At 41.8% G+C, this 15,255-nt stretch overlaps 3 protein-coding genes and 2 non-coding genes across 10 annotated transcripts in view; 1 reads left to right on the forward strand and 4 right to left on the reverse strand.

Annotated features, from left to right (window-relative positions):
• Nucleotides 1-15,255, reverse strand: part of rpl3 (ribosomal protein L3) — a 22,163-nt gene continuing 6,908 nt past the window's right edge. Inside the window, exons 2-11 of one of the 5 annotated variants that reach the window (XM_040043202.1) lie at nt 6,095-6,101; nt 3,880-3,887; nt 3,160-3,352; nt 2,222-2,390; nt 1,731-1,866; nt 1,341-1,527; nt 992-1,254; nt 815-910; nt 561-680; nt 1-136 (exon numbers count right to left, since the gene is read on the reverse strand). In XM_040043202.1, the coding sequence (XP_039899136.1) occupies nt 92-136; nt 561-680; nt 815-910; nt 992-1,254; nt 1,341-1,527; nt 1,731-1,866; nt 2,222-2,390; nt 3,160-3,352; nt 3,880-3,882 (1,212 nt within the window). In that variant the 5' untranslated portion in view covers nt 3,883-3,887; nt 6,095-6,101 and the 3' untranslated portion in view covers nt 1-91. Of the gene's footprint in view, nt 137-560; nt 681-814; nt 911-991; nt 1,255-1,340; nt 1,528-1,730; nt 1,867-2,221; nt 2,391-3,159; nt 3,353-3,879; nt 4,048-6,094; nt 6,102-8,086; nt 8,092-10,832; nt 10,842-15,255 lie in introns of those variants that run through there. The other 4 variants (XM_040043204.1, XM_040043200.1, XM_040043212.1 and 1 more) reach the window with 4 other exon arrangements.
• Nucleotides 208-340, reverse strand: LOC120714252. The gene has a single exon (XR_005691386.1). It is a non-coding gene; the product is annotated as a small nucleolar RNA SNORA54 (small nucleolar RNA).
• LOC120714220 lies at nt 1,598-1,690 on the reverse strand. Its single transcript, XR_005691371.1, has one exon. It is a non-coding gene; the product is annotated as a small nucleolar RNA U83B (small nucleolar RNA).
• On the reverse strand, nt 5,071-13,085 carry slc25a39 (solute carrier family 25 member 39). 2 transcript variants are annotated; one of them, XM_040043238.1, is made up of 12 exons: nt 12,900-13,085; nt 11,120-11,225; nt 10,946-11,005; nt 10,765-10,815; nt 10,190-10,299; nt 10,026-10,093; nt 9,469-9,593; nt 9,199-9,372; nt 7,343-7,452; nt 6,541-6,622; nt 6,378-6,458; nt 5,071-6,297 (listed from the first exon to the last, which is right to left on the reverse strand). In XM_040043238.1, exons 2-12 carry the CDS (start codon nt 11,214-11,216, stop codon nt 6,179-6,181), a joined length of 1,077 nt encoding a protein of 358 aa, XP_039899172.1. In that variant the 5' UTR covers nt 11,217-11,225; nt 12,900-13,085; the 3' UTR covers nt 5,071-6,178. The 2 variants fall into 2 exon arrangements, with proteins under 2 accessions (XP_039899172.1, XP_039899180.1); XM_040043246.1 differs by lacking the exon at nt 10,765-10,815.
• Nucleotides 14,062-15,255, forward strand: part of grna (granulin a) — an 18,725-nt gene continuing 17,531 nt past the window's right edge. Inside the window, 2 exon segments of the mRNA XM_040043140.1 lie at nt 14,062-14,177; nt 14,808-14,948. Of these exon segments, the coding sequence (XP_039899074.1) occupies nt 14,808-14,948 (141 nt within the window). The 5' untranslated portion in view covers nt 14,062-14,177.

Here is a 15,255-nt window from a genome sequence, read left to right on the forward strand (position 1 = left end):
TGTTATTTGATCTTTTGTTTTTATTGAACAACTCTGCAGAACAGTGAAGATGGTGACAGTCAAAGTAGCAGAGACATTGTAGTCCGGGACTTTAAGCAGTCTCTTCCTTGGCAATGCGGTCTTTCTTGAGGGGTCCCTGTGGAAGAGAGAAACAGAACCATCAATCATGTGACAATACTTAATGGTCTTCCTGTTGGCTCGAAGCAGACGTGTTCCCAGAGAGTGAACAGGGAGCCAGCACAGAGAGGCACTGCTCCCCTGCCTCACTGGAGCTCACTGTGGCACTGGAATGGAACCCAGAGTTCATACTGAAGACTGAACCAGGTTACGAACAGTGCAGGACAACTCAAAAACTAACTGCTGTATTACAAAGCTTTTACTTTCAGGGGGTCAATCTTTAAAGGGGAACTTATTGGGCTCATTTCCAGCTTCACCACTTTATTCATTAATTCTAGAGTAGCTTTGCATGGCTCAGATCAAAATCATCCTCACACGTCTTATCCTGGGCCTGTCGTCTGCTTAACCCGTCTGAAACTAGCCATTTTAGAACAAAGTCTTACCATGAAAACTTTCTTTTCCTCCACGGTCTGGAAGCGACCATGACCGAACTTGGAGGTGGTGTCGATAAACTTGAGGTCGATCTTCTCCTGGGCACGACGGCTTGTCTGCACCAGCAGAGACTGGAGGGAGAGAGAACAAGAATCAAGTCTTTATATCCCAGAGCTTGCTTAACCAACTTTGTCTAAGAAAAGAAAAATCATCCCAGTATGAAACTGGTCAACTACCACAACTAATTGCTTCACTTTAGTCTCACCTTGCGCAGAGTCAGCACCCTCTTCTTGGTCCCCACAACACAGCCCTTCAACATGACAAAGTCATTCCTCACTTCTCCGTAATGGACAAATCCACCCTGTAATTAAAACACAAGGTCAATCACAGCTTCCAGGCTGGAGTGCTGACACACAAAGTACAGATGTGTCAAAGATCCTACCATGGGGTTGATGCTCTTGTTGGACAGATCGTACTCAGTGGAGGCGTTGTTCTTCACCACCTTTCCGTCCTTCTGGTGGTAGCCCTGACCAATCTTGTAGATCTTCTTGTTGATCTCTGTGCGGTGGTGGTAACCCTTCTGACCAGCACGGGCCACAGAGAAGGCCACACGGGCAGGATGCCAGGCACCGATACAGGCCACCTTACGTAGACCACGATGGGTTTTGCGAGGCAGCTTCTTTGTGTGCCAACGGCTGGTGACACCTAAGAGTTGAGACATTCGGTCAGCGTCGCGATAAATTCAGGTTCAACCAGCAGCTGATGCTGTGAAAGAGGCTCAAGTATCTTACCCTTGTATCCGTGACCCTTGGTGACACCAATGATGTCGATCATCTCGTCCTGGGTGAAAACTTTGTTGACAACCACAGCCTGCTCCAGCTTCTCACGGGCCCAGTCCACCTTATCAGAGATGGTACCTCCGTTCACCTGCACCTCCATGAGATGAGCTTTCTTCTGCCTCAGGGGCAGCATACGCATCTGCAAAGAACAAAGCCTGGTTAGGACAGAAAATATCGGTGTGCTTTTGAGCACTGCATAATTTTAGCTATGCAGTCTCAGAAGGAAGGCAGCATGGAAGATATCCTCATAAGTTTCGGGCGCCATGCCTGACGCGAGTTCCGTGGTCTCTTCACTGACAGACATTCAAGAAAATCAACAGAAAATCGAGGGAACAAACAAACCTGTGTGTGGCAAATGACACGGATGACCTGGCAGTATTTCTTCATGGCAGCAAAGTCTTTCTCCAGCTGCTTCTTGCCCTCCTCATCCTGCCATTTCTTGCAGTATTTAGTGAAAGCCTTCTTCTTGGACTTGTACCTGAGAGCATGAAGCAACACATAGGTTGGCACAGGTCCTTCATAACCCCCATGAGGGGCAGCGGAAGAACGCAGTGCATAGCTGCTTGCCCTCCCTCCGTGTGGACAGAAGGGCTGTATCAGCTAGTGAGGGTTTTGGCTCATGGCACAGTTTCTAAGAAGCACTTTCCACTGGCCAGAGGAGCCCGGAGCTCATCAGGGCACGGGGCACCTGAGCGGAGCTGCCACAGAGGGCCACCGTGATGTTAGACTCGCTCAGTGAAAATGCAGTTCCTAACATTTCCACCAGCAACTAACATCTGCTTCAAGCACTTTCATTGCAACGGGATGAGCTTCATTTTGTCCCCAAGACTCACCAGTTCTTGTAGAAGCGACGCTTGCACTCATCACTCATGTGCTCAGCGAAGACTGTCTTGAAGGAGCGCAGACCACGGGGTGTGTTGACGTAACCCACAACACCAACCACGATCATGGGAGGAGTCTCCACAATGGTCACTGCCTCAACCACTTCCTTCTTGTTCACCTCTGTAAGAGAAAGCGTTGATTAATTTTGAATAATAGTTGATATAATCAGTAACTTCTTCAACTCATTAGATTTGTTTACTCATGGTAGAAACTGCGCTCAGTGCTCGACATTCAGCAAGGGGTTATAGACCCATTCTGTCCGCCCGTCGAGGGAATCATCACAGGCAGAACACCATAACTAACCCTAGACCTTTTTCACTGCAGACGAGGCTTGTTTTACAAAAAAAAAAAAAATTTTTAAATTAAAATGAGAATGACAGCAGAATAAACTTATTCAGGTTTTTAGTTTTAAAGTATCTGTATATTGTAAGATCCCCTAGGAAGGTATTAAATACTCACTTCCCCATAGATATAAATGACCATCTACGCAATTACTATCGTTAATTACATTTTCTTTGTTATAAGTATTATTACAGTGACATTTCAACAGAACCTGCCAAATAGTGCTTAATCTGCCATTAATGGCGGTCACTTATTTTTTCTCTGGCTGTCAAACTTTCAGGAAATAATTTAAAACTACGTTTTTCTTTTTAATTCCAAACTTTAACACTAATGCTGAAAAAGGAGGCGATTGGTAGCTTTCATTAACTTTACCACCATCAGCAACAATGATCAAATTAAGATGCATCGTCATGCATTTATTACACTTGCTTCTCTTGCAGACAGAAGCTAAAGTTGCTGCTGTGAAAAAGGTCCGATTACCAACTATGACTTCTCTTTTTAAATTCGAGGGTTTGCTGTATTAAATTTACAGTCCAGTTGCACTTACTTGAGCCAGGTCTGTCCACCTCCCGGACGATGTGAGTCATGCCGGCCTTGTAGCCCAGGAAGGCAGTCAGGTGAACGGGCTTGCTGGGGTCATCCTTGGGGAAGCTCTTGACCTTACCGCGGTGACGACGGCTCCTCTTGCGGGGCAGAAAGCCCAGGGATCCGTGTCGCGGAGCCGAAAACTTACGGTGGGACTGCCAAGAGTGAAGAAGAAAAAATTTTAATCTTGTGTATCCAAGAAGTGTCCGTTATACACACGGTTCCTAGCACCTGTAAGGTAAATTTTCCACCTAAACCAACGTGGACTCATTTACCACGCTAGATTCGACGTGCTAGCTTAGCTAACCGCCTTTAGCATTTCGCACCGTGCGGCTGTCAAAACTGAGTCCACACAATAGGAACCCTAGCTTTAAGACAATCCATTTTATCCACAACTTTAATAAAATAAGTTACTGGAGACTGAGGCGGTAATAGGCAAAATAAGTACTTTAAAACGTGGAGAGCGGCCTAATTAAAGCAGCCATTTTGGCCCCAGAGTCGCTCAACACGCACACCGAAATCTTATATTTGGGATGAAAATAGCAGTGAAATCTACACAAGACTGTCATAAAATATACACTAAAATCAAACTGCGTTTCTTATACGTGTCAAATAGATGGGATGCATCAGATAGAAAATGGATTGGTGCTCAGAGTACAAGCAGCAAAAAAGGATTGCTCACCATTTCGTCTCCGATCCGATTGAAAGAGGCCCGGTGACGGGCAAACTGCCTGTATATACCAGAGCAAATATCGCGGGAGTCAGCGTGAAAATCCTCCAAGAAGCTCCACCCCTGATTGGTAACGAGTATCTGTAGTAAAATAAACAAACCACTAGATGCCGCTGTTTGCTTTCACAAATTTTGCGTTACGCTCATACACAGTATGAACAATCTTTTATGTTATACTGGTCATTATTCCGCTATTTACCAGCATTAGGACTTATTAATATTTATACAAGTAGAAATAAGCATTTAGTCCTTATGTTTGCTGCTAATGTGGTGAGGTAAAATTTGTGGTTTAATGAGGAAGTACAAGAAAATATTCTAAGGCGGATAGTAAAATGCAGAATGTAAACAGGAGTACTGGGAGGCTAGTTGCATACAAATAGAGAGAGGCGGCAGAGGAAAAGGCTAGTTGGATGTGAGGGTGGAAACTAGGAAACTAAGGAAAATTAAAAGGACTTCTACTGACTGGCTAAGAGGAAACAGGAAGACTGACAGGAAAGCTCACGTTGGAAAAGCTGCACGGCAGGATAGGCTAAGGAGATGGAAATGCACTAAAAAGTGAGGAGTGTCTTGAAAAGATGGAAAGAGTATTTTGGAGGAGCTGATGAATGAAGAAAATGAGAGAAAGAAGACAGACGGAGGTGCCTGAGGAATGGAGGTGAAGTGTACCATTGCTGGAGTGGGTGGAGCGGTCAAACAAAAGTGTAAGCGAAGGTTTACTAGATGGTTGTGAGAGCTGCTGTGATGGTTTGGAGATGGTGGCACTAATAAAATGTCAGGCAGCAGAGCAGAAGACTTTATGATTTTCATCAGCAGTGACCAGAATGGAGATTAGAAATGAGTACATCAGAGGGAGAGCTCAGGTCAAATGGTTTGAGGTGCTTTGGACATTTACAGAGGAGGGATAGTAGATACTGGACAAAGGATCCTGAAAATGGAGCTGCCAGCAAAACCTTGGAGGTTCATGGAAATATGAGGACATGCAGAGGACTGGTGTAACAGATGCTAGGGACAGGACGAGAGCATCCAGACAATCAGCCAAAGATTTCAAACTTTCTGTTTGGTGATTTAAAAGGAAAATTACTTTTATCCCAAATCAATGTGTGTGCCCATTGGGTAATCTAATAAATAGTGAGCCAACATAACTTAACGCATAAGTGAAATTTTATTAAATAGTGGTCATTTACAATACCACATCATAGGAAATAAGTCACTCATTGCATAAAGATGAAGCCACCTTCAGATTTCACACATACAAAAAAGAAAACACACAAAGGACACACAATCACATTTAGCTTGCAATTTAAGGCAGAAATATTTTGTTTCATGACCCAGTGTTTTTGTTCATTGCAGATAAGAAGTCCAAAACTTTTATGAGCAGAGGAGATTTTCTCCTTTTTGTTATTGCTTTTTGTAACAAGCCTCCCAACATTTCTTGGTGACATCTGTGACTTTTGAGAAGTTTGCTGCAGTGGTTTTCACAGAAGATTATGTCACGTAATTGGAATAAGTGTATTATTTATTCCAATAAGGCCTGCTTTAATTTAGCCAAACTAATGTAAGGTTATCCTTGAAAACCCACAGTATGGCTTTCCTCATTTACAAACATTTTTTTAAAAAGAAGCTTAAGTCGCTTTTTATGATTTCATTTCACAGCACTTGTTTTGCAAACGTAAGAGTGCTCCGAATCTATCCAGCATACGAACCATATCGTTTACTCATCTACACAGCAGATAAATGTCAAAATTGTCATGCTTTACATTGACAGGAAGTCTTCAGGCCTGCACACACCATGCAGTCTGTTGCACAATCCAAAGTGCAGGAAAAGAAACATTTTCCTTTCACCCGATAAGGATGCAGTCTTTAAGGTGGTTTCCCTCCCCCACTGTCCTGGATAGCAGGTGAGCAGGTTCAGGGTCTTCACTGAGACTCACTCCTCATTTCCTCCGTTTCATTAGAAAAATGAGAGCACAATAAGACTACAATGATTTGGTACATGTTCCTTTACATAACCACTAAACAAAGTTTCTATCTTTAAACTTTACTCCATTAAGCACACAAAGTTTGTGGTCCCAGAAAATCTCTGCCTGGGATTCAGGCTCCTTATTGTGTCCAGGGATGCGGGGTAAGTGGTGAGGTGCGTGGATCTGCAAAAAAAAGAAATCTCCACAAATGGGCTGACTCTTCAGACCTGTCCTGAATTATTCTCTGCATGTTTTGCTGTGACAAACAACCAGCGGCACAGTGACAGCCTTCACAATGCCAGCTGCTCTCGATCAAGGTTCATCTTTTGGAAGAAGGCCTTTCCAAACTCATAGCTGCTTATCATAACAGCGCAGGCTGGGGCCACTTTGATCACCCTGGGCATGAAACCTGGGGAAAATAAACATGTTATTTTTATGCAAAGCACACATTATAAGTTTCAATTGGCATACAATCGGATAAATGTGTACCTGCAAAAAGGCCCCTGTAGCCCAACTCGGCCCGTATTTCCTTCATGATGTGCCAGGTGGATGACGTTCTCTTCACAGAAACTAGAGGGCATAAGAAGAACATCAGTATGTAAATTTCACACAACGTAAGTGCCTACATCATGAACGCATGTCATGCGCAGACCTCCCAAAGTGTCCATCTCTCCCAGCTCGATCTGTCTGCGAGTCTTCACAACATCGAAGGGCAGCGTCAGGATTGCAGCGATCTAAACACAGCAGACGGAAAGAGTCATAAACTGTGCTACATGCAATATGACTAAGTGCCAGTTTAGTTCAGGGCAACACAGGAAACATTTACTCAGCAATGATTGGTTTACTGGGCAGTAAGAGCCATCACAAAAGGAGTTAGATACACATCTGCATGAATGTTTTACAGGCAGCAAAGTTAGACTTTTATTCCCTTAAACAATGGATCTGTAGAGTTTCAGACTCTTAATGTTTCTGCACAAAGATCAGTCCATAAAGAAAACAAACAGTGCAGTATTGCAGACATTGGTGCATGTTACGTGGATTTCCACCATGATTAAAAGTTCTTCTTTCATGAATTGCAGTAGATGTTAGCTGCACTTGAAAGGAAACTATTTATATCACCAGTTGGGTAATTATTGCTCGAGTAACATCACGGTGTGAATGTGTGACCGACACTGGCCTGATTCCCCCAAGTTATCCAATGCAGTCTCTCAGACTTTGGTATCAGGTGCTTTAGTGTTATAAAGTCATTCACATAAATTTATGAGCATGGTAATCGCAGTAGGTGAGCAAAAGAAAGCACTGTTTTCCATAGCGGCACATCTTTTAAAGTTTATTATCATTTGGGTTCAAGCAGAAACTAACTCTGCTTCAGTGATATCAGTACAGGTGTCAGATATCCTAACATTTAACATGCTTAACAACTGTAACAAAGGGCAGGTGTGCAGAGTACTCACTGCTCCAGAAACAGCTCCTGCAGTAAAGCTGATAGAGAAGTTGGCCTGAGGAACTTCAGACTGTTCACAAAGTCGGGCCTTCACCATTTCATAGTTAAACCAGTACAAAGCTGCAAACACAGAGATTGGTAATTTGTTACTTTGGTCCACATTAGAGTCAAACTACTGTCTTTTCAGCTGCTCTTCTGTGGATTTCTACATTTAGAAATTCTCTGAAATTAACCAACACTTAACTTTGACCAGTACGAGCTCCTCTTGGCTGCAAACTCAAAAGAAAGAACTCCAAACATCAGCAGCACGCTAGAGAATTTATGGAAGCCAATCGCTCTCCGTGTCCCAATTACCAGGACAAAGAGCAGCATAAATTGACGTTTTTACTTCCTCCTTATCAAAATAGTTAAATGAAGTGGAAATGGAAGCCTTACAGTCAATAAATACTGGTAAAGATAAAATCTATTCTGCAGCTCAAATGCGGTGCAGTAAAAATTAAACACAATGCTACACCTATTTTTTTACCAGGGGGCCTCTATAAGATTTTCAAGGCGAAAAGGGTTAGAGGTTATTATGGGAGACTAACTAAATCGAAGGTCTAGGATAAATGTTCTCCTTGTCAAATCCGTGGAGCTAATTTATGATTTATGGCAGTGAGCTTCATAAGCTTATGGTTATGAGGCTTCTGGAAGAGTTTCATCGATGACAACAAGGAAAGAGTCCTATTTTAACAAAAAGACGTCTGTTTAGAACAGACGGAAGGGATCAAATAACAATGCTGCAGGAGTGGTTAGACAAGTTTCTGTGGCGCACTGGTAGGGATGGGTATCGAAAACCGGTTCTTATTGAGAACCGGTTCCCACCGTTTCAATTCCTTGGAATTGTTTGCCATTTTTGCAAACGATTCCCTTATCGATTCCAGTCGCCCCGAATTACGTTACCACGTTGCGGAGCGTCATTTACCTGGCAGGAAACACGGCACCTAAGCAGCTCAAACGCTCAAAAGTTTGGTTATACTTTACGAAAACGGATGACAACAGGGCAACTTGCAATACTTGCAAAGTAGATATTTCATTTAAGGGAGGAAACATTACGAATATGCAAAAGCATTTGCTCACAAAACACACGATAACCTTAGATGAATGTCGTGTTTTTAATTCCGCTCCGGACTCGTGAATCTCAACCCAGCAGCAGCGGTAACGTTTGCACGTCCTCTCCCGTTAATGCGGCAGGTAAATAATCAACTAACAGTGCATATTATGTTAGTGAGATCTGCCTTATTACAAAACCTGTCATTACTGTGCATTTAGGTGACCATGATGAGACAGAGTCTGGCTCAGATGCTGGCAGTTCTCGCTGCAGTCTACCGTTAGCGTCTCCTTTCAGGCCAGGATAGACGAATGTCACCGAGCAGTGACTAAGTTTGTGGTAAAAGGCTTGCACCCATTTGCCACAGCAGATGCCCCGATTTTCATTAAGTGAATGTGTTTAATTGTAGGCAGGGACATTACTGGATATTCTTGTGTAATTGCTACTGAATAATTTATGTTATACTTTGTTATTGCTACAGAAGAATATTTATTTTACATTTACAATTTTTTTTCCTGGGGACCCTGTGACACCCCATTGATCTGACTGTTGGGTTTGTAAGGCCATGTTACTCCTAAATTTCTATCTTGTTCAAAGAGAAGATATAAAACAAAGTTCTAAGCTAATCGAACTTAGTGTTCTCCTTTTTTAAAAAGAATCGATAAAGAATCGAATCGTTAAACAGAATCGAAAATGGAATCGGAATCGTGAAAATCTTATCAATACCCATCCCTACGCACTAGCATGATAAGTGTAATCAACATGATGTGTCTCACCTGAAAAGGGTACATCTCTGAGAACGGTGGGACCCCAGCCCCTCCACAGGGACAGAAGTCCATTCTGGGCCACAGCAGAGCGGATACATGTCCGCAGCTCGCTGTAGGACAGCTGACGGGACTGCATCTTGGTCCTGACCAGTTCCAGTGGGCTAATCACCGTCACGGCTCCCACTGCAAAACAGACACAAAGGTTTCACTTGAAGAGCACTGTCAGTACTTTGCTGTGATTTCTGTGTGGGGAGCTTTTGTTTTATTCCATGCACTTACATCTGGCAAGACCCCCAGCAACAAGAGGGACATGACTGCCCTGAAGACCCACACCGAATCTCAGGAAGTCCCTCAACTGGTCGTAGCAGGTGAAGTAAATGACAGTGGCAGGTACTGCCATCACCCTGTTAACATAAACAAACAAAGGTTTCGAACAGAGGAACTGTACACTTTGCAACATATCAATGGAAAGTTCTCATAAAATTATAATAATATGCAAATTTTTTACTAGAATGAGACTGACGTGTCAGGTACTAAAATGCAGCTTTAGCGCAAGGAAGTACTTTATTAAACCAAGTTCTGCTATTTATTTTTTGTTTTTTTAATTTCTTCTCTTTTCTCCAAGACACTCCCGGTTTCCTTTTCTCTAAAACTCAGTGATATTTAATTCATTTGAAGCTATGCACATTGAGTGCAATGCTCCAAATACTACACTCTTTCAAAATAAAACTGTACTTACTTAAAGTTTAAGAAATTTAATTCTGAATTTAGGTCTTCTTACACTTCAGTTCTGTGTCTATTCTACGAGTACTGAAACTTTACTAGATGTTACTCACAAAGTTGGTGGTAGCCCGCTCCACAGAGACCGAAGACCTTCATGGCGAGTGATTTTCACAAATGCATCCTGTCGCACAAACAAAAAACAAAAAAGAGAGCTTATATGATGTTAATTGTAAACCAATTGTAGGAAAAACAAAGCCACTAATGCATGACTACTCACAAGAGTCCCGCTGAACTGAGTTGGCTTTTTGTACCAGCTGGTGCAACTGGTTCTATTCTGACAAACATAGATGTGATCCATCAGCCCATTACAATACAGGAAACACTTCCCTGTGAGGAGGAACATGAGGTGGTCAGAGGAAGAGAAAACCACACTCAGATTATTAGCTATTAAAAAGACAAACAAACAAAAAACAACTATGATTAAAAAACAAAATTAGCACATCTCACAATAGCAATGTGAAGCTACAAGTGTTTCCTAAACTGAGTCACACAAGCTTTCACACAGGAGAGAAATGTCATTAATAATACAGGCAAAAGCAATGACCGCACAGCTGCTCTGTAGATAACACAGTCCTGTCCTTGCCTCTGCCTGTTTATTTAGTGCCGATTACCGAGAAACCTTTCAAATAAAGTCTAAAAGAAAAACAAAAAAAAAGGCAGAATTCACATGAATGTATTTACAAGGGGAACTTTCTGTTTTCACTACCAGAAGACATTTGTTTTTAAAGCAGAAAACCAGGTATGCTAATATACATCCGATCAAGTGTTAGCAACGGCGGGGCAAATACTTACACTTGGAATGACGTGAGACACCATCCCACGGAGCAGAAAAAGACGCTGAAGCTATGAAAACGAAGGACAGAGCACACACACAGGAGGACAGGTTTAGTGGGGTTAATGTTAAGAGCAAAGCATCACAGTAAAACATGTTAAAAGCAAACTCAGTAAACCACAAAAGAACAAGAGGTCCTACCTTGGTGGAACGGTGTCTGCTGAGCCTGCAGCCTGATCTTCACAACGTCTAGTGGCGTGACTGCAAACACAAGAATGAATTTAGTTATCACAACCACACAAGAGCTGATAAACAATTAACTGAGTGCCAATGCTAGGACACAGAGAACAACTCCAGCCTTTGTTTCTTTCTCACCAAACAGAGATGTGATGAGGGCTCCAGTGCCAGAGGCCAGCATCTGCTGCACTGGAGAGATCGCAGCCACGGGACCACTGACGCCTCGCTCGCCCATCCTGCCAACCTGTCAAGACCAAGAGAAACAGCATGTCACACCAAGGTTTCAATCACATTAATATTTAAAACCATAGCTTTAAAAAATGCTCTCCACCCTTAAAAAATTTGTAGTGGTTCAAACATGGTCTTGCACTCAAACTAACTGATCAATTATCAGCAGCAGTTTGAGATTAATTTAATAGTTGTTATTCAATAACCTGTCTAATCCTTGCAGTTCTGGAGTCAAGAATAGTGTAGTTATGTTGTAATACCCATCTTGAAAAATAAACTACAATTAAAAGTTTTCAGACAATAAAAACTTGGGTCAAAAAGCTAAAAAAGCAAATCTAAATGTGAAATTTAAAAGTATAATTACACATGTGTGAGAATGTAAACCGAGATAACACGAGGTGTATATTAACTAAACTTGACAGAGCTGCCTTACCATTTTACACAACACTATCTCCCTGTTATGTAAAACTGTGAGGAAGGAGTGTCAGTGACTCAAAGGATCAGTAACCAAACACTGAGTTTGCAGCTGGATCAGTATCCGGTTAGATCACAATTCCTAGTGTGTGACTCCTGCTCCTGAGAGCCTTCAAATTACTGTCACTAAAACCCTTTTTAAAAGTCTTTTCAAGTTTCACAGACTTTGTATTCGTCTCCATGCATTACGAAGAGTTAAACTGTCATATAATGCTCAGAATTCACTCTGAGAAGCTTGAATTTAAGGAAATTAAGAAATATAAACCAGACAAAACTGGAAGCCAGGTTTCTTTTTTTTGACTTATTTATATGATGATAAAAAGAAACAACTTAAAGGAAGTGGAACATCTGGAGGAGGAAAAGCACTGTTACTTGACAGTATTTCAGTTCATTGTTAAGACACAGTTCATCATTTCTATTTGACACAAATTTAAGTGCAAAAAGAAGAACTATGTGAGTAGGAAGGGTGAGTCTACAGTAGGTGGAGTTGTTAAAGCATTATGATAACTTATCTATAACACGCATGCCTTGTCTTCTTGCCCACTCCTAAATGATGGAGCATGTTTCAGAAAAAAAAACCCCAGACAACTTTGTTTAAACAAAATAAAGTTAAAGAAAACATGCACTGCATTGTGAAAACTTCCTTACTGTGTAGTTGACCTCTGCTTCCTTGGCTAACTTTATTATAGTTTAGAGTGACAAGAATAGCCCTCAGCCTTGGTCTTCCCAATAAGCTTCTTTGTCTGGCCAAGTCTCCTTCCACCAAGTGCCCACAATACACATGCAGCTCAACAGCTCCTTCTCCCTTTTTAATCTCTCTTACACAATGCTGCATGGATAATTGTCACGTCTGACGCCAGATAAACATTTCACATGTGCTGACAGAACACGAGAAACTGCAGATTACATGCTTCTCTGCAAACAAAACAAAACAAAAAAACTGCTGCACAACACAGCGGATGCACGAAGACATCGCGTGCTAGGACATTGTGTTCTTTTCCTCACTTAATTTAGCTGACTTTGGTTGTAATAGAATTAAAACATCTGAAGTCCAGATAGATAAGAGGAGGAACAGCTGCCTTTCAAGGCAGCTGTGAATGCAGTGATCACATTCACTGAAGCAAACCTTTCTGAAATGTGCTGTCAGCCACCTGCGTTTCACTGCACATTATCTGAGTCGCTAGCTAGCTAGCTGTTTACAAGCGACGTTTCTCACCTCTGCTTTAGCTATGAGCGTTGCCGAGAAACACACAGGTGTCTTCACCCATATCAGTTAAGAGCTACACCATTCTGCCGTGCTTCGTCTGATTATTCGGGTGCTCCACCGTGGATAACCCGTAAACATCTTGTTGGAGGCAGCTTAGCTCGCCTCAGAGTGCAGGTTACAAGCTGTGCACGTCGACTTCATAATCATGAACGCGCAGTCATGGGCGTATCATAACCGCAGGAGGCCTGTGCGCATGATTTGTAGATCCGGACTGATCAGGAATGGACTCGCTTGGCTCCGCCCCCCCGCTGTCGCTACCGTTGCTTTGGCGCCACCTGGAGGATCCATTGCACTTCGCTGACACATGAAAACCAGTTTTTCCGTTAGTCAGGCGTATCCGTATCCTGAACAACGAAGCATCACACTTTACACAAGAAAAAAAGGGACATCCATTCATTACACTGTAATTAAAGTGCCGCGTTTAAATCCTCCCAGACGTTTACATTGATAAATAAACTGTAGTCAACATGATTTATGAAAGGGTTACAAAATAAAGACATGATCTATTTAGTATGACTTTGTTTATTGTGTCTCCATTCTAATTAACCCGCTACTTTTTCTTCAGTTACAATATCTTGATAGAAGTGTTATGTTATAAGTTATGTTGTGTGTCTGCTGCCCTCTTGGCCAAATGTCTCTTGAAAAGTAGATAGATAGATAGATAGATAGATAGATAGATAGATAGATAGATAGATAGATAGATAGATAGATAGATAGATAGATAGATAGATAGATTAAGAGTCACTTTTGCAAAAACCGAAATTGCAAATAGTATTATTGTTATTATTATTTTGACAGATTATAGACAAAAAACTCTTGCACAACACTCTGAATATGGGCGATCATTTTCGGGCAAATACCCGAAACATTTTGGCAGCCAAACACTGTACCACACAAACAGCGTGATATCGTTAGCAATCCGTATTTTCTTATTAGTCACAGGCTCCTATTGCATTTTTAATGGCTGCAAATCCTTAGTAAATAAATATGCTTCTTTGAAATTCTCAACTATGCCTGTACTACGTTGTTTTATGAATATTAAAAAACGGATTCATTGAAGAGACAGGGCTGGCGTTAAAAGGTGTACAGCAGCATTAAGGCACCTCCTCTCCCTCCCCTTTCGGGGTGTGTTCAAGACTGCAGGCTATCACTTGTGTCATTTTGTGGCGAGACTCTTGTGAAACACCTGCTCACAACAGCCCTTCTGTTAATTTTTTTTCAATAAAGGTAAGAGCATCAAAAACTTTATTTCGTCTATCATTGCATTTATGCATGTATCGGTGCGGACCTTATAAAAAGCTGTTTTAAGTTTCACAGTCTGTGTATTTATCTTGCAATATAAAGAGTTCAACTGTGTCGCTCGGAATTTTCCCTGAGAGGCTCGATTTTTAGGATAATTAAGGAATATAAACCAGACGAAAGTGAAAGTGGATTTATTTCATTTTAGACTGTGCATTTGTTTTGCTTATTCATATGACGATAAAAGAAACATCTTCAATAAAGTTGAACATCTGGAGAAAGAAGAAAACCACTATTTTGTCAGAGACAGCATTTGAGCTCAGTGTTTAGACCCGGTTCATCACTTTTATTTGACATTTTCCCTTTAAAACTCGAACCGAGCTGACCAGATAGTCGAGATTCGTTTTTTTTGGAGACAGACATAAGGAATATAACGAGACACCACTGGCATGACTGCCCGAGCATGGTTATCAAACTCTTTGTGACCTGATAAGATCAAGAATGTGTGCAGAATTTTAATGTACAAATATAATTTATCGTGGTGGTCAGTGAAAGAGAAAGCCCCCCTTCCGCCAGTTTCACTTTCCATTTGTGTGCCTTTTGCTTTTCCCCCTCCAGATGCAGAAGTGGGTTGTGATCTGCTGGGCCGTCCTGGCTGTGGTTGGTGCTGATGTGTGTCCAGATGGAGGGCTGTGTAAAGAAGGGGAAACCTGCTGCAACAGCCCAGCAAACGGTTACGGGTGTTGCCGATATGAAAACGTAAGGCCAGGTGTTATTATACCATCATGCAACTTGAGTGTTCACAACAATGTAATTACATTTATTGTACTTGTTTTAATTGGCTTCCTTTTTGCAGTAAGAGTGGGGGGGGGGGGAACCCAACAGATATCCATTTGGGTTTATGTTCTGCTAGTAACTCATTTAAACCAAGTTTTGATCTATGAAAATCTCACAATCTCTAAAAACAAAACAAAAAACAAATGTATAGAAACGTTTCTGAGAGACGCCAGACATCTACAATTATAATCAGAAGAAATGATTGCTGTTATTGATGAGTTGGTTTACT

Source organism: Simochromis diagramma, unplaced genomic scaffold (assembly GCF_900408965.1).
Source record: "Simochromis diagramma unplaced genomic scaffold, fSimDia1.1 OVJJ01000321.1, whole genome shotgun sequence".
Classification (NCBI taxonomy): domain Eukaryota; kingdom Metazoa; phylum Chordata; class Actinopteri; order Cichliformes; family Cichlidae; genus Simochromis; species Simochromis diagramma.